The sequence below is a fragment of the Vicia villosa genome, unplaced genomic scaffold, assembly GCF_029867415.1.
Source record: "Vicia villosa cultivar HV-30 ecotype Madison, WI unplaced genomic scaffold, Vvil1.0 ctg.000606F_1_1, whole genome shotgun sequence".
Lineage (NCBI taxonomy): Eukaryota > Viridiplantae > Streptophyta > Magnoliopsida > Fabales > Fabaceae > Vicia > Vicia villosa.
The window spans coordinates 386,448-410,632 of NW_026705278.1; the positions used below are offsets into that span (position 1 = coordinate 386,448).

Genomic DNA, 24,185 nt, shown 5'->3' on the forward strand with positions numbered 1-24,185 from the left:
CTCATAGGTGGGACGAAGACCAAGCTAAGTGGAAAAATTTTCAAAGTTGGAATAGGATCCTTAATGGATTATAGGAAGGAGTTTCAAGTCACAAAACAACAAACATATGGCTCGAACAATTATAACGAAAAAAACCCCATGTCGCGCTCCCAATGGCGAAGAGAGCAAAGGAGGCGAAAGTATGAGAGAGAAGCCAAAGAGAAGATGGCAGCAGAGTCAAGTAGCAATGTGTTCGTGGGTACTAGGAAGGATGTAGAGAAAGAAAGTGAAAGAGTGTAAAGGTTATTCGAAGAGGATAACTTTGAAGTAGATCGAAAAAGCAAGAAATGAAGATGACTTGTTGACTGATAACTTTGACACAAAACGTTGACACAGATTCAAATCCTTCCTTGGACATCACATGTAATGTGGTGTCTATTCTACCAAGAGAATACGACCAAATTACAGAGGTCAAAGAGCCATAAAAAAACATAGATGTTGAAATGGCCTTACATAGGCCAATATGTTATTATGTCATGAATAATGGATGTGTGGAGGATCAGAATGCCTTCTTCAAAATTCCAGATGCAACCATGAAGAGCCATTTGAAACCTCTTTTGATCAGAGGAAAAGTGGAAAATATTCCAATAAACAAAATACTACTTGATGGAGGGGAGGAAGTAAATTTAATGTCACATATTATATTGAAGAAGCTGGGAAAGAATGACATGGACACAAAACCTCATAATATGGTTTTGTCAAACTATGAGGGTAAAGTGGGAACAACTATGAAAGTTATCTAGGTTGATCTAACAATTGGCTCTATATTATGATCAACCATGTTCATGGTGATTTAATCAAAAGCTAATTACAATTTGTTGTTGGGCCGTGAGTGGATATACGACATAGGTGCAATACCATCCTCAATGCTCAAGAGGATAACCATTTGGTATGATGATGACATTGTAGAGAACATCGAATCTGACCAAAGCTACTTTATGGCGGAGGTCAATCATGTTGAAAGGCGTCACTTTGATTGGAACTTGGCAAATATCATACCTTGCGAACCTGCCAATGGGATCCACAGGTTGTGGGAACTAAAGATCTGGGTTTTGGAGGAACTGAGGATATCCAATTAATTGGTTGGGGAAATTAATTTGATGATGATGTATGAGTCCCAGAAATGGAAAAAGATTTCGGCCTATATGGCTGAAAATAAACTAAAAGAGACCTTAGAGACCGAAATAAAATACATGGATGTTGAAGCCAAACATGACAAAGGACAACTAACAGGTCATGAAAAAGACTTCAGTCCTGAACCTGATAAGGTTCAAGATGAGGTATAAGGTCAGAGACTCGATACCATCTACGATGACAGAGCCTTTGGGATTCAAAAAAAGATCCACTGGCGAACAACACCAAGATGCTAGCACAGGATCAAAAATCGGTCGCTATTTTCGTCGCTAATATGACAAAAATGACTAAAATGACACCTTTAGAAGAGTTAAGGGATCAATATGACACTTTTTGAAGTTAAGGGACCAAAATGAACCCCGAGGTTAACATAAGGGACCAAAAAGGGTATTTTGCCAAAGTTATTTTACCCATGGAACGAAGGGATATGACTTTGGGTAAATGGTCCCGTAAGTGGGAAGACCCTTTCCAAGTTATTCAAGTTTTTTCTAATGGTGCATATGAGATCAAAGAACAGAATGAAAATAAGAGAATCTTAAGAGTGAATGGAAAATATTGGAAAAGAATTGAGCTATGCTTCAAGAGATAAAAATATTGCAGGAGTAATATGTACAAGATAGTCTAAGCCAATATTGGTAAATAAAGGAGGTAAATTTTTTTTCCAAATATGGCGTAAGTCATTTCAAAAAGGCCTCGAAGGGCCATAATTCAATACAAGTAAATAAAAAATATGGATACTAGTTCAAATTTGAATTCAGAAAGGGAGCGAGTCCTTCATCTTTTTATACTTTGATTTCTGCAACATCAAGCGTCTCTCGCACACATATTTGAAGGAGGTGAGCTTGTCAATTGCTTTACCCAAGGCCTGAGCCTTCTCAACATGTTTACATAAAATAGTATTACTAATAGTGAAATCTTCTTCTTGGCTGGGTAGCCCCCAGAGTAGGTAGTTAGACCGAACTGGGTTAACAATTAACTGTGTTATTTATCTTCTGCATTGTTTGTTCAGTTATGAATGTTATTGCATTGTTTATAACATCAGGTTCAGAAGTGTTAGTTGTTCCTAAACAGAACCATATAAAGATTATAATCTGGTTATGTCTACTGAGCGTGTGTGATCCCAGGTCTCATTGATTCCTGTTTAGGAGTAATTAATAAATAAGAGAGCTTTCCATTCTGCCTATGCTACATTAATAACAGATCAGATGTTTTAACATCGGGATTGACATCCGAGTCTGTCATACCAGAATTTCAATGAGGCATCACCAAATTCTGAGCAAGCTTGATAACATCAATACAACACCATCAACTTTTGCTTTATTTAGCCATGCAACGTGTTGAACACGTGAAAGGCACGTGAAATGCTTACGTACGCATTAAGTTTTGTGAGATAATCCAATACATCAACCACACCATAATGCGTACGTACACCATACATATGTAAGCAAACAACCCTCACAAATCACAGGGAGGCTCCATCTCAGTTTTCTTTTTTCAGTTTTCAAAAAATCTCATCACTCTGTCCTCTCTCTCAAAATCTTCAAGAACCACTTGTAACAAACTCTAACAACCATAACCGCTTTCATTCTCACCATCAACTCTCCATCTCAGTTTCCATCATCATCGAGCTCTCAACATAATCATCATCACCATCTCCTTCAATTGTGCAACACTACAATCATCATCACCTTTGTATTATCTGAACTTTCATTAAGATTTGTGAATCATCTTCACCATTATTGCAAGTTCAATATCTTCAACACACTGAGTTTATTTCTCATTCGAAGGAGTCTATTTCGAAGCTATCACATCATTATTCTCATCATCACTAAGGAGGGAAACAACAATTGAGTTTTCTTGTTCTTTGGGTTCAAGCTTTGTATCAGGTAAGTTTTTGAATCCTTCCTAGCATTCTAGTTCCCATGTTAGGGTATACGCATCTAGAATGAGCTCCTTACACCGGGAGGTTGAGCATTGGTTACATGTTCTTTGTGTGTGTGTTGCATCTTATTCTTAGGTTTTGATTCACGTTTGAATAGGATTGGCACTAGCTTTTGTTGATTTTGAATAAGATATTTGGGTTCAGTATGTATGATTGAGTAATCTTGCATTGTTCATATGTGTTTTAATGGAGTTTACTTAGGTTAGGGATTCGTGAATCACTTGCAGTTAAGGTGATAGAGGCTTTGGAAATGAAAATGGTGTTTAGATTTGGAACTAGCGTGCAAATATGAGCAGAATGATGTATGGGTTCTTGATTTCTGGAACTTTTCTTTGAATTCCTGCGAGGTTAGCTATCGGAGAAGAAGACTGGAGCCTTAACGCGGGCATCTGTGGTTTTTTTTTTAATTTTAAAGTTTGTCCCTGACGTGTCCATGCCTTATTGGTTGATGCTTGCTTTTTTATTTCATTTTTGGCTGTATTCATATGATTAAACGATGTGTTGGCATGTTGTAATTGGTTCGGCTCATTATTTTGTCTTTTCCTCATTTAAATTTTGGTGACCCATTGACATGAGGTCTTTATTTTTTTAGGTCACACTTAATCAAATACAAGCATATGTTAAAAATGCATGTTGAATGTCAGTATGAAATGAAAATGAAATAGATAATTTCTTTATAAAACCCATCCTTCTTGATCACCCGCAGAGAAATTCTCAAATTGCCCCTATATTTCATAAATGCATCTCTGAAGTCACCTTTTTATGAAAAAAAAGTTGTTTCGGAGATGCGTCTCTGAAAACACCAAAAAAGGTGATTTCGGAGATGTACATCCGAAATAAAGTTTTTTCCCAAAAAAATGTGAGTTCGGATATGCATTTCCAAATTCACCCCCTTGGAATAATTTGGAGATATATTTCCAAAATCCTATCTGATTCAGAATTCATAAAACAACCGAACAATGCTTCGATTTATTATAAAGCATCAGAATTACAAACCTCACATAACATGAAATTAAAGTTACATATTGTTAAACACAGGTAGTTGAGGATGAGTCAACGTTTTGATAACGTTGGCTTCCGATCTTTGAAGTCTCACATCCAACTCGATCGGACCCTTCTAAGAAAATCGGTCGAAAGTTATCCACAAAACCGCTAAATCTTCTTCGTTCTTAACTTCAAATGGGGTGAACTAGACGTCTCCCTCGTCGTTAAGAGAATGCGAGCGGTACTCAAGCTTGACAACCTTCCGATTTTCCGGGTATTGCAAAAGAGAGTTATGCAACGTTATCAATTCCGCGAATGACGTGTCGCGTGAGAAGCGAAATTGGAACGACATCGGGTAACCACTAGTGAAATAGACAAAAGCTAGGTGGGGATAGGTTTGTGTCATTACTATTTGTGGGTTGTGGTTGAAGAAAATGCATTGTTTATTATTTATAGACTTATTGGAGCAATAATGACCCAACAAACCTTATCTTGCTTTGAGTGGATGTTTCGGAAATGCACTTCTGAAAACAGCCCTGAAGCATTAGGTTTTTGGAAATGTACGTCCAAATTTAGCAGAGACAGAAGAGAAAATTGAATTTTTGATGTGTGCAGTCTGTTTTGACATTTTGCACCAATTGAAGCAATAGAAGCACATGTAATGAGCATAACATAAATAATGACAATATTAAACATAGGTATTTTATATATGCATTGAATAAGTTTGATTTTGCATTCTAAACGATAATACATACAAAAAATGACACACATCCGGTCATTAAAAAAAATTCGGTAAATCTAAAATGCTTCGAACCAATCCTCACCGCTTAGTTCTAAAACTGGTAACTTCTTAGACCGCTCTCTATTTTCCTCATGCTCTTGCTTCATCATATCTTCAAACTCCACCATTCTTTCAGTAAAAGGATCCGACCAAGTTTCCAGAATAGGACACCCCGGTTTCAGAAAAACTTGCACAAAGTGGTGCGATCTTAGATACCCGATACAAATGATGCGGCTCGACGCGTCCAATGGCGATCAACTATGAAGTGGAAACAATATCTCACATAATCCAAATCTCGTCAAATCGATACACACCCAATCGTACGCACTTGCTATAAGATGGCACATTTCGGGGAATGACATCCACTTTGAAACCGGGGCGTGACCGCTTAGTGATGGAACAATGGAATCATGAATTTTATCAAAGTTTTCTTGATTTTTATAAAGTCGGCCGTAAATGTCCATATGCAAAGTCAACTTCGAAATAAGTGCCCGTCGAATAAGTGTTGGATTTTCTTCTCCTCTTCCGAGAAAACCGACAACGGCTCGATACTCACAATTACCGTCTGTGCCGAAATAAGTGTTGCAAAAGAGAGTTATGCAGCGTTATCAATTCCGCGAATGACGTGTCGCGTGAGAAGCGAAATTGGAACGGCATCGGGTAACCACTAGTGAAATAGACAAAAGCTAGGTGGGGATAGGTTTGTGTCATTACTATTTGTGGGTTGTGGTTGATGAAAATGCATTGTTTATTATTTATAGACTTATTGGAGCAATAATGGCCCAACAAACCTTATCTTGCTTTGAGTGGATGTTTTCTTGATTTTTATAAAGTCGGCCGTAAATGTCCATATGCAAAGTCAACTTCGAAATAAGTGCCTGTCGAATAAGTGTTGGATTTTCTTCTCCTCTTCCGAGAAAACCGACAACGGCTCGATACTCACAATTACCGTCTGTGCCAAAATCAACTATGTTATCAATAAATTTGTGCATAAAAAGTGGCATCTCGTCAATGTAGATCATCGGAGGTTTCTTGATCGGAGGTGTGCATGGCGGCTTCAAAATACGGACTCCTTTGTTAGCACTACACTTGACTTTGGTGTTGGTGAATCCGGGATCAACGCATTAACATGTTCAAAGTAAGAAGGAACCCGTTTAATTGATGTGTCCTCTTGTGTACTTTTCGACTTTTTATGCGCACCTTTGGTTTTAACTGGTTGAGATGGAGGTTTCAAATCGATGGTCTCTGGAAATGCAATTTTTCGCAATTGTTCTTTTATGTGCAACTTCATGGTGTCAACTTGTCGAAGATGGTAATTTTGGATTCACCCTCTTTCATCGGATCGAAATCATCAAAGCGAAGCTTTTTCCAATGATCAATTACTTCATCCATGCGTATCAGGGAATTTAACTTCAACTTTTTAGAAAGTATACAAGCACATGGAAGCCCGTAGGTTTTTCAAATTGTGCACCCGCATTTTGAACTATCCGGACCCGTTGTCTCCGCCCGCTTCGCCTCATGAAAAATAAAATTCAAGCCCGCACAAACTACTTTTTCTTTTACTTTATCAAGGAAGGTACTTTTGACGTAATGATAAAAAGTGTTAAATCCGGAACACAATGTCTAGAATTGTACCACTTTCTCGGCATACAATTCTACGGAACTTGCATCTAAAATCTTCCTCCATGCAACCATAATCTTCTTCACCACAACACCGACTTTGATGATGTTACCGTTGTCATCCTTTATTTCTTTTGTGTCGACCGCAAGTTTGAGCTTACTTCTCACATTGCATATTTAGTACCGACAAAGTAACGCGGTTGATGTCGGGAAGGAGGTATCGACCGCATTCATCAAAGCATTATCTTGGTCGGTAATAATGACACTTGGCATATTATTTTGATCAACCAATAAATACTTACATATTCCTAAAGCCCGTCACAAGAAGGGTTGTAAATGTGTTGAACAACTTGATACTTTTGGTATGAGTTCAAAATATGTCACGCATTGTAACTTTGTCCTCACACGTTTGAAAGCTTGAAACGTATTGGTTATCGCCCAAAAGTTTCAAAAGGTGTTGCATTTCCGACCTCAGGCCCATTTTCATAACTTTAATATTGTGTCGTTCATTGTATACTTTCTTGATATTTGAAACACCTTCTGGGTTTTTTCGCTTCAAATTGGTAAGTATTTTTCTCGGCGCCACTTTGATTGTCGATAATTTGGAAATAACTACCTTCTCTTTGCGGGACAACCGGAAAGCAATTGGATGTCCGTGTAACTTGCTTTCCAAGGCATGATTATGAACTCCACAAATGACGCTAAAACGCTACAAATCATCAATCCTACGAGTCACGCGCAACTTAAACGGACACACACTGTTATACCCCAAAATTTGTCCGCATCATTTTCAAAAAAAAGACGGCAACAGACTTCTGTCTAAAAATTGGGAGTTTCATATAATCTTGGATTTTATTCCATAAATATTCTGATTTTATGAATACTCGGTTTTTAGAATTTTTATTATACGGTATTTTGGCTCGCTGTTGAATTTATTCTTACACAAACGCCAATTACTGTTTATCATTTCACACACGCTGTTTATTTGAGATTCATTTGCAGATAAATAGTACTGACGCAATTGGTACAGAATTAAATTTTTGCAGGCGCAAAGTCCGGGGATTCAGACTGTACTGGTAACGAGTAAATTATTATTAATTTTTGTTTCCCACTAATTTTTGTACTATATTCTATTTTTTTCAAAATCTTTTCCTTTCTTTTCAAATCTCTTTCTTTCAAAATCAAATCTTAACTTTATTCTATATATCTCTCTTTTCAAACCCTACCATACACTTTCTTTCAAATCCTACTACCACTCAAATTTTCCTTTTTTGTACGGAATCACTTTATTCCCCAACGTCTCTATCCTTCTTTTCACTCTATAAATACCTCTCATTTTTTCCATAAAATTCTCACATCAAATTTCAACTCATCTCTCAAATTTCTACTTCATATTCATTCTCTCTTCTTCCCCGGCAAAAATGGCGAAGCAGATGGATACGTGTTTTCTTATGGTCATCACCGCCGTGGTGGTAATCATGTCCTTTTTTTGTCTGCATAGTCCTGAAAAATGCGGACCTGGGTTGTTTACACTCCCAATCATCTATATGTTATTATTTATAGCATGGGTTATTAATAGTCATTTTTAAAGTTTGTCGTATCTTTTGTTTTCAAATAATGTACCGTTTATTCGTCGTACTGTTCATTATATTATGTAATATTTGTACTGTCAGCATTAAATGTCGTACTATTTGTCGTACTGTAGTTTAATTATCCGGATAATATTTTGTGTGTTTTCTGCCAGTTAAATATTTATTTTTCTGTGCATTAAATATTTTTCAGGGTTATTATCAGTAATTTCGTTCGCGTACAGTATATATTATTTATTTATTATGTCTGTGTTTTTCTAACAACTCATGTAAATAAATTTTCACCATTAACACAACAAAAAACAAAAACAAAAAATTAGCTTTGACCGTTGAATTTTCACTTTAACTGCTACGTTAATGCATGAACAGTCAGTTGACAGTCAAACCCGCTGACAGTGCAATTCTCCGTGTTTTGTACCATCAATCAAATCAATCTTTTACATTTCAAAATTCCAAGATTTTTGTTCTAGAAGTCTTCTGAATATCACATGATTAGCAGAGACTCAGCACTGCACAAAAATCAGGCACGCTTAACTGTCTCCTACGCAAACAGTCCCTAACTAGGGTTTTTTGTTTTTTCAGGAGAACAAGTTTTTTGAGAGCTCAAATGGATTTCATGGACCTCCATATATCTCAAAGTACCACCATACAAAATTTCAAATTTAAATTCGCTCAGACGCACAGTCAGCAGCTCAAACAGTCAACAGACGACCAGTTTGACCGAAAAGTCAACAGACAGTCAAAAATGAAATTTTTTGTCAACATCCATATTTTGTCAAAATATTCATCATTTGATCATTGGTTGATCATAATTCATCAAGGAAAGATCAAAAATCAGCAAAACCCTAAGTTTCAAAATTAGGGTTTTTTCCTAAAAAGTCAACTGAACTTTGACCGGCCATAACTCTCTCCTCGTTCATTCAAAAAATTCCAACCAAAGCTTGTTTTAAAGGAAATTGAATTATCTTTCAAATGCAATTGATCCCATGGTCATTGGATTCACCATTTGAAAAATATGAGTTTAGACATTACATGTCATTTTCAAAGTCAACAAAAAGTGGTTTTTTGTCAAGGGCCATAACATCAAGATAACTTCTCCAAATGAAAAAAAGTTTCCAAAGTGGCTTGTAGAGGACATCTTGAGGTTTCTAAAAAGTACAAGAACTCCTTCATATGATAAAAATTGAGGGATTTATGCCTTGTTGAAGTTGGCTATTTTTTGGGAAAATGCATGAAATCAACATTGATCAAAAGTGTTTTTTTTCGAAAAGGGGCCAAGTTTCCATGATCCAAACATGCTTCTAACAATGCTAAGGGCCTCCCACGACCAACCTAAGGCCCATAACATTTTATTTCTTTTTTTGGTTTAATTTTATTTCATTTAAAATTAAATTGAAAAAAGAAATGGTGGAGGATAATGTTATGTAGCTTTGATCTTAAGCATGAGTCACCAAGAATCATTCAAAGCTCTACAGCATGAAGGTACAGCAGGCCTAGAGCAAGAGGGTGAAGAAAATCAAACCATGGTTGCTTGAATTCAAAGCTTTATATATTATAAAATTCAAAGATTCAAAGAAACATCAATGCTTGGTAGCTTAGTTTTTAAGTACTTCTATGGCCTATAAATGAAGTAGAACACTTCATTAATCAAGAGACACGAAATCAGAACCATACTCTTGCTTGTATCACTCTTGTAAACAACTTGAAATATTGAAAAAAAATTGAAATTCGAATTTTAATTTAAACTCAATTCAACCCAAACTAAATACTCAAACACGTTCCTCAAACATCCCTGAATCTATCCCAATCGTTTTCAGCAAGCAAAACCTCAAAAAACACGCATCTAAAGCTCACGGTTTGCTCAAACATAAACCTACCAAAATATAATCATACATGCATATTTAACACGATGTAATCATATATTTGAGTTTGGTTTATTGTTCTGATCGTTTCTGGATAGTTAATTGAAGTTTGGTCACGTATCCATGAAGATACCATTTTAGGGTTCTTGAATTTTATTTTGGGGTTTTTAGATAAAGGCAAAATTAGACAAAAATAATGGCATGATTGAATTCAGTGGATCATGGCAAATAGAATGGACAGGTCGCGAAATTTTTTTGTGCATGTTTACCCCTATTCGCTATTTTGCAGGGATGAAGCTCATCTATTACAGCGCTTTTTGGCAAAAGTGCTGTTAAAGGTGGAGGCTGGAGGTTGAAGACGAAGACGTGGCGCATCCCTACTAGCAAGAGCGCGCGCGTTTCTTTTTTTTTAAATTCTTTGATTCTGTGCTTTGCAGGTGATACACGTGCCATGCTCCTCAAAATCTGAACCATCAGATCCACTTATCAGCCCATCCAACGCTTGTCACACGCAAGTCCATACTATGGACTCTTCATCTAGCCACACATGATTCAGATTTAATATATTTATATATATATATATGCTATTTTATTTTATTTTCTTTGCAAAATTAATTTAAAATAGTTTAAAAAAATCAAAAAAATATAATAAAAATATTTTTAGGCTTATAAAATAATCTATTATTTTTTGACATAAAAATATTTTATTTTTCTTAATAATTAAAATATTTTGTTTAATTAATTAGTATATATTTATATATTTGCTTTTTAATTATTTCAACCAATCAAAAAAAATCAAAAAAAATATGTTCTTTTTATTAAATTTAGTTTATATATTATAGACTAATTTTGTACAAATTTAGAATATTTTTCTCTTTAAGTTTTAATTATTTGTATAATTATTTGTATAATTATATGTTAATTAACTTAATAATTTCAAAAACAACTTCAAAAAATCCAAAAAAATTAGTTTTATTTTAAAATTAATTAACAATCAATATGAACATATTTTAGACTTAATTTTTAGGTTTAAATTTTTATTTTCACCTTTGCTCATTTTAATTAAATTAATTATGCATTAATTCTAATTAAAATCAACCATACAAAAAATCCAAAAATATTTCTTTTATCTTATTGCAATTTAAATTCCTAGATAAAGTGTATAGGTTGTCAAAATCATGTAAATAGCGTAGTTTACATTTCTCGCACAATCGATGTAATAGCGTAGATTTACTTTCCGCATTTTACATTCCCGCATTTTAATTCATGTACATATAAAACTGCGTGTATGTCAAAGATAAAAACTGAAGTGTTAGGTCACTAACTTAAAAGATAAAAATATCTGAATCAAAACACAATCACACTTGCACCTCTTAGGGTAATCCCTCTGTTACTCTTTTCAAAAATCAAAGTCTACTGTTTCAAATGCAAAGTCGAACTTTTGTTTACATCCGGTAAAAGGAGAATTTTCTAAAGGAAATAGGAAAAGACCTTATAAACTTAGGGTAGATCTCCTAATTGCTTGCTCAAATCAAAACAACAAATGTCTCATATATCATTGTTTTTCAAAATAAAACTTTCAAAAAAGACAATACTTGGTATATATCCAAACAAGGATCATTACGAAGTTAACGTTCTTTTTTCAAAAACATCTTTCGAAAGGTAAAACACTTTGTATACATCCGCACAAGGATCATTACAAAGTCAATTTACAAAGGTATTTTAAAACCACATACAAGCATTTCAAGGCAATACAAATGATTCAAAACAAGTGAGCTAAGCAATTAAGAGCCCATGGATAACCATGGATACAAAGGGTGCTAACACCTTCCCTTTGTATAACCTACCCCCTTACCCAAAATCTCTTAAAGGTCTTTTTTCTGTTTCTTTTATAAACCTTTTCTTAATTGGATAAAATAAAAGTCGGTGGCGACTCTCTAATTTTCAAAAACACAAAAGCAAAAGAAGAGTCAGTTCGTATATCTCTCATGAGAGGTATGGTAAAAAACCGAGGGCGACACACACACCTTCTCGATCTCGTGTATTCGTGCTTTAACACCCGGTTAGTTGGTACAAACTCCCACCCCTCTCGCAATTCAACACGACAAAAGCTTTCCGTCTACTACTTCCATTGTCGGACCTTAATATAACAATGCCAAATCACAGTCTACTAGCTTCACTTCAAACCCAATCAAGCAATTTTTCACGACAAGCGAAGCTCATATCATTTGTAAACTGTTGTCGTACATCCACCGCAATGGTAATGGTTTTAACATCGTTTACCGGCTCTTTATCAATGTTGACCTCTTCCGGAACTTCTAACTCATCGGCGACAATGTTGTCCGGATGCACCATACCTAACATATGCAAAAATACATAAAAATTGTTAAAATGTTTTTTTAATTCTGCCAGACCTTATTTCGAAAGTACATTTCCGAAATTTGTTTGGTGGTTTATTTTGGAAATGTACTTCCGAACTGACGCAGTTTTTTTCATCCTAAATCAGCAACAATATAGTGGAATAAAAGATTAAATTATTGATGTTCACCTCAAATTGTAGCTTTGTTTGCTCCCTTTAGTATGATCAACCACTTGAAACTTAATTTGGAGACGAAATTTTGATTAAGAATGATGGAGGTTTTGGGGAGGGTTTATGTTTTGGTTTTGATGAAAATGATGAAATAGTGAAGGAGGGAAAATGTATATGAAAAGCTTTTTTGGAGATGCATCTCCGAAAAAATACCTGACAGTTAAAAATCAACATTAAGTTTGAAATTTAAGTGTTTCGGAGATGCATCTCCGAAAACACCACAAAAAGGGTGCTTTCGGAGATGAATCTCTGAATTCTGGGAAAATTTGGAATAAAAATACTTTAGAGATGCATCTCCGACGCTGGGGTATTTTGGGGTTTTCGGCAGGGGCTCTTCCCATATGGGGGTCTACAAAGAAATTGTCAATGAAATAAATGAATTGGAAATTGGTATGGGCCACACATTTGAATTGTATATGAGCTTAGTCCCCTTCTACAGGATCATACTCCTCCTCTGCTAACTCTAACACATGCTTCATGATATTATTGGACTCGAAAATTTTGTTTTTCACACCGCCCCAGTTATAGGCCCAACACGTGCTAACACTGATTTCAATTCATTTCTAAAATTCTATTACACCCCTAGCTTGAGGCAGAATTATACTTTGTGTAATTTTGTTTCTTCTTCAACTTTCGCTTGATAAATCATTTTTTAGTCAAATAAAAAATGTGAAAAAATATGTTTAGATCACTATAACATATTGAGACATTTGTAGATATTTTTATGAAATTTTAGAATTGCTTTTTATATTTTTAATAAGCCATTTTCTTCATCATGCTCTTGATAGCTTAGGTTTTGATACCTTGTGACTTTTGTGTCGTTTGAGTGACTTATAAATTGAGTTTTGTTTCCATTTTTGGTGTGTAATCAGAGGAAACATATGTGATACCATACACAAAATACCAATTTTAAAAATCAATTTTTGGTAGGGTTTTAAGTCTTCCCTTTGACACTCGATTTATATATACTTTTAAGTGATAACGTGATTGTTTTTGCTTATAAAGTGTAAAGTGTTTTGTTTCAAATGTTTGTTAATTGTTTGATACATGTGAGTTGTTACTCAAAGTTATAAAGGTTGTGATGTTACTTTGTTAAGTATACGTTGTTTTGAGTTTTGTTAAACTTAAATAAACAATTGTAATTGTTTTGCTTATGAAGTATGTGTCTTTTCTTGAGTTCTTGTTAGTTCTTAAGATGTGTGCATGATAGGTTGTAACCTTAAGTTTTGTACATTTGTTTGTTATCTCGCCTTATTAGGTAGATATTTTTCTTTGACACTTGTGCAATGTTCAAAGTAGGATAGTAATCATTTAGCTAGGGTAGTAACCTTTAGCTAGTATCTTGCCTTGTTAGGTAGAGATATTTTCTTTGACACTTGTGAAGTGTTCAAAGTAGGATAGTAATCTTTTAGCTAGGGTAGTAATATTTAGCTAGTATCTTGCCTTGTTAGGTAGAGATTTTCTTTGACACTTCTGAAGTGTTCAAAGTAGGATAGTAATCCTTAAGCTAGGGTAGTAACCTTTAGCTAGTATCTTGCCTTGTTAGGTAGAGATCTTTTCTTTGAGACTTGTGAAGTACTCAAAGTAGGATAGTAATCCTTTTGCTTGTTTCTTACTTGTGAAGTAGGAATGTCCTTGAGACTTGTGAAGTACTCAAGGAGAGGTGTAACCTCTAGCTTGTTTGTTGCTTGTTCTATGATTGTTTTACTAAATGCCTAAGTCGTTTCTTTGTTATCTTATCTTGTAAAGTTGTAACTTCTTTCCTTATTCATCTTGTAATTGCATGTTCCCTTAGGACGGTGACTTCATCTTAGTTAAGATGAATTACATAGACTTTAGTTTGACATCCTTGACTTTAGGGCCACCATTGTATGATAACATTGGGATAGAGATTCCCTTTGTTAGTCATTCTCCTTCTTCATCTTTTTCTGTTTCCACTTTAAAACACCTAATGAATAATGATGCGAATCACACCATTACAAACCTTAGTGGGAGAGAAGCGAGTGAGTGTATTTCCTAATCTGTTTCTCTACCAGTTATATAATTTTGTATGATTCAAATCGCAAATTAATTCCCTTTAAAAAGAACCAAACAAAGATACATAAAATACTTAATAAATATTGATGAGAATCATGCTTTTATTTACACAATGGAGAGAGGCGAGTGGGTGTATTCCCTAATCTATTTCTCTTCTATTGACACACTCACATGGTTCAAATCTCAAAGTTAAAACATAGTAGAGAGTTGATGAGTGGCCCAATAGTGGGACTTGTTCATCACTCATTGTCATACCCCAAAATTTGCCCATGCTATTTTCCATACACAAAATCAAATCAAAACACAAAGCTCCAAAACACACTCTCCAGTACAAAAGCTCTGAATTAGGGTTTGACTAATTCAATGGAAAATCATTGGATCAATGGCTCAAGGTGGTTCCATAGGGTCACCAACATCCCAAAGCATCTCCATATAAAGGTTCAAGTCAAACAGAAAAAATTTAGTCCCTCAAATCCTGATTAGGTCAACAGTCGACTCTCAAGGGCAAAACAGTCATTTCAAGTCAAAATACAGTCAAAGTTCAAGATATTTGGTCAACAACGTCCTTATAACCCTAAAATCATCATTTGATCAAGGGTTGATCATGATGATGCAAGGAAAGATCAGAAAAGTCAAAAGTCAAAAGTCAAAAGTTACTATTTTGGGCATGAACTGAAAAAGTCAACCAAAACTTTGAAAATTCACCAAATATTCATACTTCATCAGAAAAATTCCCACCAAATCTCATTTTAAAGGGAATTCATTCCTCTATCCAATAGTACAAGAATCAAAGCTCATAGGTCAATGGTTTAAGAGATATGGCTTCATACATTATAGGCCCTTTTCAAAAGTCAACAAAGAGACCCTTTTTTCAAAAGGACATAAAATGAGAATGGAAAAGGATTTTGAGATGAAACCAAAGACACTGGTTAGAGGACTCCCTAAGGATTCTAAAAAGTCCTAGATCACTTCCATACCTAAAAAATTGAGGGAAATAGGCCTTGTTAAAATTGAGCTATTTTGGAGGGAAAAATATGAAAGAACTTGAAAATCTTTGCAAATGGGCCCAAGATATTTTCATTCAAACTTGACCCACAAGCCATCTAAAGCCTCAAATCCAATTCCCACGAAATTTTGACTTTTAATTGATTTTATATGAATTTTTTATCATTTAAATATGATAATTAACTTGTATAAATCATGAAAACTCAAATGTTTTCTTAAAAGATCTTTTTCCAATCAAATTAAGTTTACATTTACTCCAAATATCAATATAATTTCATGCAAATCAGAATTAAAAGAGATTGAATCATTGTTGGCCAAATTTGGAAGCTTTTATGAAGATTTTTTCAATCAAACTTCCAAGGTTGCAAATATTAGATTCAAATGGATTCTCTCCATATTTGTTAACCTATTTCATTCACCTATAAGTAGTAAACAAATCCAGAACCCTAGGGCACAATTGGCAGCCTCAAGAACCTCAAAATCCGAGCTTCCAAAAGTCAAAAATCTCAAGTATCAATTCTGCATTACAGGCCAATTCAAGGAGTTTTATTGCTTCCAATAGGATCCCTGAAGAACACTGAACGATCCTCAATCACTTTCGAGCCACAAATCTTCCAAAATCAAGCACTGTAAGTCGTTTTTGGCCGATTCTTGTTCTGAGTCGAATCCGTTGAATCATGCATCATAATTAAATTCTATTGGTATATTCATGTTTGTTGTGATGTGGTCATTATTTCTGGAGCTTTAATTTGGTTTCTGGGTGCGTTATCCATGGTTCACCATGAACGAATCATTAGGATTTCCATTAGGGTTTATTAACACAGGTACATTAAGGCCAAATTAAGGCCATGGTTGGACGCGTGAGGCCTGTACGAATTCAATGGTGGCCTCGCGAAGAATTTTTGTTGTCGTTTGCATGTATTCGTAAAACACAGGGTTGTAGCTATGGAGGCGTCCGTCGCTATAGACTAAGTGCAGGGCAAAGACGACGGAGGGAGGAAGGATATGATTGCGTGGAGGTCTTCTATTGGATGATTCAGGCGCGCGTTTCTGGTTTGAAACAGATGGATCCCACGCGTCATGATGCACCAGCTTGCCGTGCACCTTCGTCCGTGAGCCACTTGATCTTCGATCCATCATATCCAACGCATCCAGATGTGAGGGTCTACCATGGAATCCACACGCGTGCCACACTGGATCACCCAGTTAAGTTTTCAATTTTTTTTATTTTTAATTATATAATTCTCTTATTTATTTCTTTTCATTAATATATATATGTGTGTAGTGATTTTATTTGTTTTTTTCTCTTTTCTCTCTTTTACTAATAAAACTAATTTTCTGAAAACCTTTTTTTATATATATATATATAATAATAATATCTATTAATTTCATAATACTTATTATATTTATATTACTTATATTATTATTCACATTTATTTTTATTAATATTTTATTTATATTTATTTATCCTATTTATTTTATTTATAAGCTTATTATATTTATATTATTTATTTTGTCCTTTTTTATTATTATTAATTATTATTTAAAATTAGTTTATTTATTTAAATATCTTTAATGCAACCATATTAATTTTATTTAACGCCCGAATCAGGGTTTGCAAGAACACTGCCCTACACTAAAATATTATTTCTGTGTATTTTCTTTTCAGGGTAATCCTCAGACATTTTCCGACTACGTACCTGATCAAATTCAAAGTTAAGTACACCCTTTTAATTTAAAGTCCATTTTATTTGCCTTTTTGATATTTAGGGTTTGCCCTTATATTTCTGAACAGTGCATGCATTCACTTTCTATTATTTTGCCTTTGCCCTTGTTTCAGGGTTTACCTCCGAGGCAACCTCCGACTCTAACCATATCAGATTAAATTCGAAAGCTAAGTATTATTTTGTATTTAGTTTAAATAATCATTTCTATTTCATTTTGTTTTCTTAACAAATTAGGATTAAATTTAAATATCTATGAACTGCCTATACGCTCACGCCTCGTTGTTTCTTCTTTCAGTTCTCAATGGTCAGAGTCAACGCTTCTGGCAAACCCTTGCCCTCAACCCTGTCAGGCAAAACTAAGTACTTTCTCTCTATTCTATTTTTAATTTATATTTCTATTTTCTTTTGTGGTTAATGAAGTTTGCCCTCGAACTTGATAATGCACTCACTCTCTGCTTTCTGCCTCTTCTTTCTCCTTTTCAGGGTTTGTCAATTGCCAAAGCTACGTTGTTGGTAACCCTAAACCCTATTTTTTGCCTTTTATTATTATTACTTGTGACAAACCCCATTGGGGATCCGCTGGTTTCACTTTCCCCTCCCCTTTATTGCTTTATAACTGCGTGGTTAGTAATTTAGGGAGTGCAAGATTGTAATTGACCTAGAATAACTAAATACAATAACTGAATTGAATCACATGATTGGTGCACACACGCACGCTTTTGGGTAACCCTCTCTGTTGCCTTGTTGCCTTGTTGCCTTGTTGCCTTGTTGCCTTGTTGCCTGTTGCCTTGTGTTTTTGCAGAATAAGTCATGTCCCTCGAATTTGAGGATACCTCAGCCATGATGCCTCGATAATTAAAGTTCATACGACCCTAAATGATGCTGCCTTTGATACACAAATATGACCTCGACCCTCGGAAGTTGCCTACGGAAAAAGGCTGAGGTATCTTCTGGTTGCCTAACGAAAAATGGCTTATTCTGATCCTTGCCTTAGATTACCTGCCCTTCTATGGCATGGGACAGTCTCATGGCAAAGGATGCTTCGACGAACCTTCAACCTCCAAACGAAAGGCTTCCTGCCCTCTTATGGCAAGGATAGACCCTTTCATTCTGAAAGGCTAAAAAGAGACCTATCATCTGAGTTTAAGGTAACTGCCCCTAATTGCCTTACAATGCTCATCTTTAATATTCTTTCTCACAATTCTTCGAAAACTGGCTACGCTCATTTACGAGCTAAAGTCCACTTTTTTCTTTCATCTACTTCTTCTAAAAAACAAACGAGCAAGCAAAGCAATTAAGAGCCCATGGAAAACCATGGATGCAAAGGGTGTCTTACACCTTCCCTTTGCATAAATTACCCCCCGAACTTAGATTTCTTTAAAAAGGTTTTTTTTCTGTTTCTTTTTGCCTTTCCGAATTTGTTTGGATAAAATAAAAGTCGGTGGCGACTCTTGCTTACCGCGACATTTCGATCGATTAAAAAAGTCAGTTCACCGTATTACAGAACTGGCGACTCTGCTGGGGATTTTTCGATTAAGAGGGGTTACCTTAAAGGTTTAGGATTCATTTTAAAATGTTTTCTATTGTTTGCTTTGTTTGTTTTATTTTTCAGGGGCGTTTTGGGAAAAGTGAAGGACGAATCCTATTCCCGGATTCAAGAACACCTAAGATTAGGAGTGGCATAGTCATGGAGACCCCCCTTGTGCATGCTTGGGGTTGGTCAAAATGAAGTTCACACTTGAGTTAGGCCTCCACTGGTTATTGTGTACCTCTTTTGCATGAGAGAGGTTTATGCATGTATCTTTGGGTGCGTCGGAGCTCAAGGACCTTTAGTAACCCTTAACCCATCCTAACTTTTAGGAACGTAGTGGGGGGGCTATTCTTGGTGCATGCCAAGTTATGGTCGCTACCCGATACTACAGCTCAGATAGGTTTCTTCCTAAAGTATCATTGCGTGGTATGCATGTACCATGTTCGAGGGTGCTTTAGAGGGGGCTGACAATTCTGAGTCACTTGGTAGAACCCGTTGCTGAAATCTCCTTATCCATAGAAATACCTTTGGGAAGGACACCTGATCAGACTCCATGCAAGCCTTAAGCCAAAAATTGTGTGATTTGTGTGAATTTATTTGTGTTTGCTGCATCCATGCATCATGCATACATATCATGACTAACCCATTCCAAGGAGTTAAAGGATTGTTAACCATAATTTGTTTTGTAGGTCATGGAAATCAAAGTTCATAAACCTTTTTGCCTCAGTTTCAGAGGGATACCTACTTCTTTGAAGATTCTTTGTGACAACGTTTCTGGTGCTCATGTGCTTTCCGAATCTCTCAACAGATTGATCAGTTTGGTAAGAACCAAGGTGGATGAAACACTTCTCAACATAATGATCCGGTTTTATGATCCTCTCATTCACTGCTTTACTTATAGGGACTTTCAGTTGGTTCCCACATTAGAGGAATTTTCCTCCATCCTAGGATTACCTGTGCCTGATCAGATGCCATACACTGGCGAAGAAGAGGCACCTAAGTTGGAAGATGTGGCTGCTGCATTACACTTGCCTCGATCAGAAATCAAAAAGGTTTGGGTAAGCAAAGGAGATTATACTGGTGTACCAATTGACTTCTTGTATAGTCAAGCTGATATCTTAATTAATGCTATGAGTATGGATGCTCTTGAAAAGGTCCTCGCTTGCCTAATCTATGGGCAAGTATTGTTTCCATGTTATGACAAAATCGTGGATGTGATTGCTCTCAAGATCTTCATTAGCAACAATTTGGTTCCAACTTTACTAGGTGACCTGCTGCATTCCATTCATCACAGATCGTCTAAAGGCAAAGGTTGTGTTCTTGGATGCGCACCAATATTGCATAAGTGGTTTATTTCACACTTACCCCGCTCCATGATAAAAAATGAAGAAGGCTTGACATGGGTTCAGAGAATCATAAGGCTCTCATACGACGACATTATCTGGAGTCAAAAGGATTTCGAAGGAACTCACTTGTTCGATAGCTGTGGAGATTTCCCAAATATACCTCTTCTTGGTACCCGAGGAGGGATAACTTATAATCCCATATTAGCTCGACATCAGTTTGGTTTCGCTTTGAAAGACAAGCCTCGCTCCATATACCTTAGTTCAGAAAATTTTGATTTTGGTTCAGACACGACCAGAAAGAAAAAGCTGTTCATTAGAGCTTGGTCCAAGGTAAAGAAAGTATGCACAAGAGAATTAGGACCAAGAAACTACATCCCTTCAGACCTTTATTTTAGATGGATTTATGATCGAGTGATTGAGCACGGTATGCCATACCCATATGATACTCCTATTGTGCCAAGGGTTACTCCTCTAGTTATTCCTGTGGTTTTGGAGCCTTATGTACCTGCTCCAAAGGAAGATCTTACTGTTACCATTGCTTCCTTGAGGAGAGAAAAGGCGGATCTTGAAAGTCGTTTACAAAAAGTTGAAGCTGAAAAAGCGGTGTTGGTGGCTGATGCTAAAGAGCGAGATAGTATGCTTGACTATTTCTCCCGCAAATGGAAGATTGAGGATTTCGTCTCTCCTGATCAGATACAATCATGGGAACGAGAGATTGATAGGCTCGTCCAAGAAAGGAATGAGATGATCAAGCCTCACAAAGAAGAGATCAGAATTTTGAAGAGAAAGCGCCGAGCTGGAGATTGATTTCTATTACTTTCTTTCTTTTTGTTTTGTTATTTTTTATTGTTCCAAATGTAACTATCAACTTTACAACATTATATTTTATAAGAGAATTCTTATTTTATTTCTTTTATTTCTTTCTCCAAAATGCGTTAAAAGTCCTTTAAATCCTTGGAAACATTGCATGTGCATAAGCATACCATTCATAAACATCGCATCACAGGTTTCATAAAGACAAATGCCTCATCTTTGTGCTGTTTATTTCAGTAACAAAGATGAATCTCGAACAATCCGTCAAGGACCTCCAAGCTCAGAACACTGAATTTCAAGCTTTGATCCTGAACTTGGCCAAGGGGCAAGAGGAACTAAAGGCACTTCTAATCAAGAAAGAGAAGGATCAACATAGGCAACAAGATGATCAAGGTAAAGGGAAATCCAAACCCAAGCGATCATTCACTCCGTTACACATGCCGATGTCTCAAGTTCTGCAACAACTACTCAACCAGAACTTGATAACCTTATTACCTTCATATTTAATCCCTACAAATCCTGCTCCTGGGTACAAGTACCATGCAAGTTGTGCTTATCATTCAAACAGTCCTGGTCATGATACAGAGGATTGTGGACCATTGAAGCACATGATCCAAGACCTCATTGATTGCAAGATCATTGACTTCAATTCACCTGAGAAACCTCATATGGCCAATACTGGGTACAATCGGAAAGGTCGCAATGAACCCAACCAATCTGTGGGGACAATTCTGACCTCTACACCAGTTCCACAACAAAGACACAAGTCAGATACACCTAATCGCCAATTCGCAAAGATCAATATGACTCTGGCCGAAGCGTTGCAACAATTGTTGAAGAAAGGGCTAATCACTTTGAAGGACCCTCCGAGGAATCCTAGTACTTCCTCTTCTCGTTATAATCCTAATGCAAGGTGTGCATATCACTCTGATAGTCCTGGTCATGATACAAATAGTTGCTGGTCATTGAAAAACAAGATTCAAGACATGATCGATGCTGGAGAAATTGAATTCGACCATCCGAGAACTCCTGTGGTGATCACCGCTCCTATGCCTAGTCGCGACAAGACGGATTAATGTCTAAGCGGATGAACTTTAGATCATTAGATTTACTTTCATTTGTGTCATACCCCAAAATTTGCCCACTACATTTTATGCTCAAGCTTATTTGAGTATCAGAAGCTCAAGACTTGATTGACTGTACACTCTCCTAAAACAACAATCCTCAAATTAGGGTTTCGATATTTTCAAAGTAAAATCAAGTTCTGACAATTCAAGTGGAATTCATGGTCTCTCATATGCCTCATAGTATCCTCAGGCCAAGTTTCAAGCCCTGATTCAAAAGATTACTCAGTCAATTGCTCAAACGATCAATAATCGACTAGTTGGACTAAAAGTCAAACTTTGGAAAAACTACAGTCAAAACTTCTGATTTTTGGTCAACATCCTCATTATGAAGTATCATTCATTATTTTTTTTAAGGATCGATCATGATTCATCAAGGAAAAGCTCCAGAATCATCAAAATCCAAAAGTTTCTAAATTAGGGTTTTCATAGGAAAAGTCAACTGAACTTTGACCATCCATAACTCTCACATGGAACATCAAAAATTTCCCATCCAAAGCTCATCTTGAAGGAAATTTTATTCTCTACAAAATTGTGTCTCACATGTCAAGTCTAAAAACGCTTCATTTGAGAGATATGGACCAAAACATTATAGGTCCTTTTCAAAAGTCAACAAAAGACACTTTTTTTCAAAAGGACATAAAATGAGCATGGAAAATAATTTTGATATGATACTGAAGACACTGGTTAGAGGACTCTCCAAGATGTCTAGAAAGTCCTAGAATAACTCCATACAGTAAATATTGAAGGATTTATGACTTGTTAAAGTCGAACAATTTCGAGAAAATATATGAAGGCCAAAGTGGTGAATTTAAAGTCTTTAGACTAAATGGGCCCAAATAATTGATCCCTAACTTGATTCATGGACCATCTATGATCCATAGGCCATTTCATTTATTTTTAGTGTTTATTATTTATTTTTATTTTGGATTTGATCATTTGAATTCAAATTAAATTAAATAAAATACTAGAAATAATCAAAGACTATATTTGATTCTAAATTAGATCCAATATCTCATCAAAAATCAAGGCAAACTAGAAGAAATTCGTTTGGAGAGATTTGGTACCAAATTGGCAATTTTTCAATCAAATTTCAATAAAAAATATTTCACATCCAATCATACTAATTGCAAAGATTTTGATCAAATTTGTTACCCTAATGTACTCTCTATAAATGCCAAAACGGATTCAGAAGCAGGGGGCGAATGGACAAGGATTCTGCAGACAGAGATAAGTCCAAAAAGTGAAGAAAATCGTGAAATCAGTTTGAGAGGTTGGAGAAGATTCAGCGACATTTGAAGGCTTACACACGATCAGGGAACACTCTCTATCGTTTCCCCATCAATTTCCAGGCTTAAAGCATCAAGAATACACTACTGTTCATTCACGGTTTGGCCATACTTTTATAACTTCGATTTCGTAAATTCATGCATTATTCACATAAATTGGTTGCTTAATTATGTTCATAATCATGTTTAGAGCGTGTTTAAATCATTAATTGCAAGTTTTGGTACAGGGATAGCAACCTGCCATTGTTAGGGTTCGAAGGAACTCTTTTGGGGGTTTTAATTTTAGGATGAATTAAACAAAACTAATGCTACTGACGTTCTCAGGAGACGATTCCGAATCGCATGATGTGTTTACATTTCGTTTATAGCTGTTATTCTGTGATGTTGAGAATTTCAGGTCCTTTAGCCATGGCAACAAACTGTAGGTAAAAGTAGTCTGAAACCGTTGGCAAAAGTCCCGGCCTCCACGAGGAAGACAAGTCTGGGCGCGGGATTTTTGATTCAAAATTAAACTGATTTTTTTTATATATATATGTTAATTCTGATAATATAATAACAAGATGGCACTCTTGGTACTGATGGCTGGGCGCGTGAGTGGAAACTCCATGAACCTGAGTTCGATACCTGGCCGGACCAGATATTTTTTACAAAATGTTATTTGAGGATCCAATGCCCCTCACGCACAGGTGTGGCCCATACGCCCTCAGAGCTTCACCATAGGATTTCCGATTCCCCAAATCTGACGGCCCTGGCAAGACGCCCCATGGTAGTC

The 24,185-nt window shown here is 35.9% G+C and overlaps 1 protein-coding gene across 1 annotated transcript; it reads left to right on the plus strand.

Moving 5' to 3' along the window:
- The first annotated feature begins 1,184 nt into the window (after nt 1-1,184).
- On the plus strand, nt 1,185-20,994 carry LOC131629812 (uncharacterized). The gene is made up of 2 exons (XM_058900611.1): nt 1,185-1,319; nt 19,531-20,994. The coding sequence occupies exons 1-2, from the start codon at nt 1,185-1,187 to the stop codon at nt 20,992-20,994; spliced, it is 1,599 nt and encodes a 532-aa protein (XP_058756594.1).
- The last annotated feature ends 3,191 nt before the right edge of the window (nt 20,995-24,185 follow it).